The sequence below is a fragment of the Dermatophagoides farinae genome, unplaced genomic scaffold, assembly GCF_024713945.1.
Source record: "Dermatophagoides farinae isolate YC_2012a unplaced genomic scaffold, ASM2471394v1 contig4, whole genome shotgun sequence".
NCBI lineage: Eukaryota > Metazoa > Arthropoda > Arachnida > Sarcoptiformes > Pyroglyphidae > Dermatophagoides > Dermatophagoides farinae.
The window spans coordinates 13,616-15,609 of NW_027461519.1; the positions used below are offsets into that span (position 1 = coordinate 13,616).

Here is a 1,994-nt window from a genome sequence, read left to right on the forward strand (position 1 = left end):
ATGAGAATACAACACCCTGTAGCTGCAATATTGTCGAGAGCGGCAATCGCACAGGACGAAGTTACTGGAGATGGATCTTGCAGCGCTTTAGCTGTCATTGGAGAAATTATGCGTTTAGCTGAACCACTGATAAATGAATGTATACATCCCCGCAAAATTTCAGCTGGATTGGATATAGCCCGTGAATGGACATTAGACTATATAGACAAGAGTGCGATCACATTAGACATTAAAATTGAAAAAAAGGATTTACTACTAAATATAATCAAAGGTGTGATTGCAACAAAAATCGAACCTTTTTTAGTAGAACAAATGAGCGAAGCGATCTATAACAGTATTTATTGTATTCGACCAAGAACTGAAACGGCCAAGGATCCGTCTTCCTTGATTCCGTTAGACTTATTTATGATTGAAATCATGCCCATAAACATAGGTATAAAGCCTGAAGTGAATTTTATAAAAGGTATGGTGATGGATCATGGTTGTCGACATCCGGACATGCCGCATGAATTATTTAATTGCTACATCTTTTGCTGTAATGTCAATTTAGAATACGAGCGGACGGAAGTCAATAGCAGTTTCTTATATAGCAATGCGAAACAGCGTGAACAGCTTAGTCGTTCTGAACGTCTTTTTATCGATAATAAAGTTAGAAAAATAATAGAATTGAAGAATAAAGTATGTACAAAAAAAAACCAAAAGAATTTTGTAGTACTAAATCAAAAAGGTATCGATCCGAGTTCTTTAGAGCTTTTGGCTAAAGAAGGCATTATAGCTTTGCGCCGTGTGAAGCGAAGAAACATGGAGAGAATCACCTTGTGTTGTGGTGGTTCTCCTGTAAACAGCGTTGAAGATTTAGATGTATCCGTATTAGGTTTTGCTAGAAAATGCTGGGAAGTCAATTATGAAGACCAGAAATATACGTTTGTCGAAGTAGACGGTGATCCTAGAAGTTGTTGTATTACTATTCAAGCTCCATTTAAATACCAATTAGAAAGATGCAAGGACGCGATCCGAGATGGATTAAGAGCTTGCAGAAATGCTTTAATTGACAAAAAGTTGCTACCAGGTGCGGGAGCATTTGAAATAGCAGCATCTGAACATTTAAGAAGTCGGCTAAAGAAGGAAAACAATCCTAAAACTATAACGGGGATAGCGCTTTTCGCAGATGCTTTATTGACTATTCCCAGATCCTTAGCAAAAAATTCTGGATTGAGCCCAAACGAAGCGTTAACAGCTGCACAACTTGCTTACAGACAAGCTATTGAAAATGATAACGGCTTGGATAATAAATATTTTGGCATAAACCTTGATTCTATTGAACCCATAAACCCTATTGATGAAGGTATTTGGGACTCTGTTACTGTTAAGAAACAACTCGTCTCTTTATCTACAACGTTATCAAGCTTGCTTTTGATAATTGACGAAATTATAAGAGCAGGAAAAATCGTTAAGAATGATAAACTGCAGCAATGATACGTTCAATGACAACAAAGTTTGTTTAGTTAGGTTTTTAGTTTTGGAAAACTTAGTTTTTTGTTTTAGTTACTCAACTTTGCAGCAGTTAGTTTTTTTACCAGTACATTTTTTCTTTCATTTATTGAAGATTCATGTTTTGCCTTAAGTTCTTGCTTGATTTTTTCGTTTGCTAAAGCAACTTCTCTCGCTGTTTGTTCCTTAAGGTCTCGTTCTTGTTTATATTCAGGCATAATAATTATATCATCTTTTAGATGAGTGTTATGTTCAACGCACATGTTTAATTCGTGAGTCTCTGGAATTATCTTGATAGGTTCCATAGAAGATCGTTGTCCCAAAATCGTTATTTCATTTAATTCTAAACTTAATGGTTGATCTTGTGTCATTGGTTTTAATAAACTAATTAAATCTATTACCTTAGAGCTAACTTCTTCCACATATTGCTTTATATAAGTAGATTTCTTGTCGCGGTTTAATGATTCCCATGTTGTATCAGTTATCAAATTATTTCTAATTGT

General features: G+C 35.2%; 1 protein-coding gene across 1 annotated transcript; it reads left to right on the top strand.

The window, feature by feature from the left end:
• LOC142598016 (uncharacterized) lies at positions 1–1,476 on the top strand. Its single transcript, XM_075734998.1, has one exon. The coding sequence runs from the start codon at positions 1–3 to the stop codon at positions 1,474–1,476; it is 1,476 nt and encodes a 491-aa protein (XP_075591113.1).
• Positions 1,477–1,994: the final 518 nt, after the last annotated feature.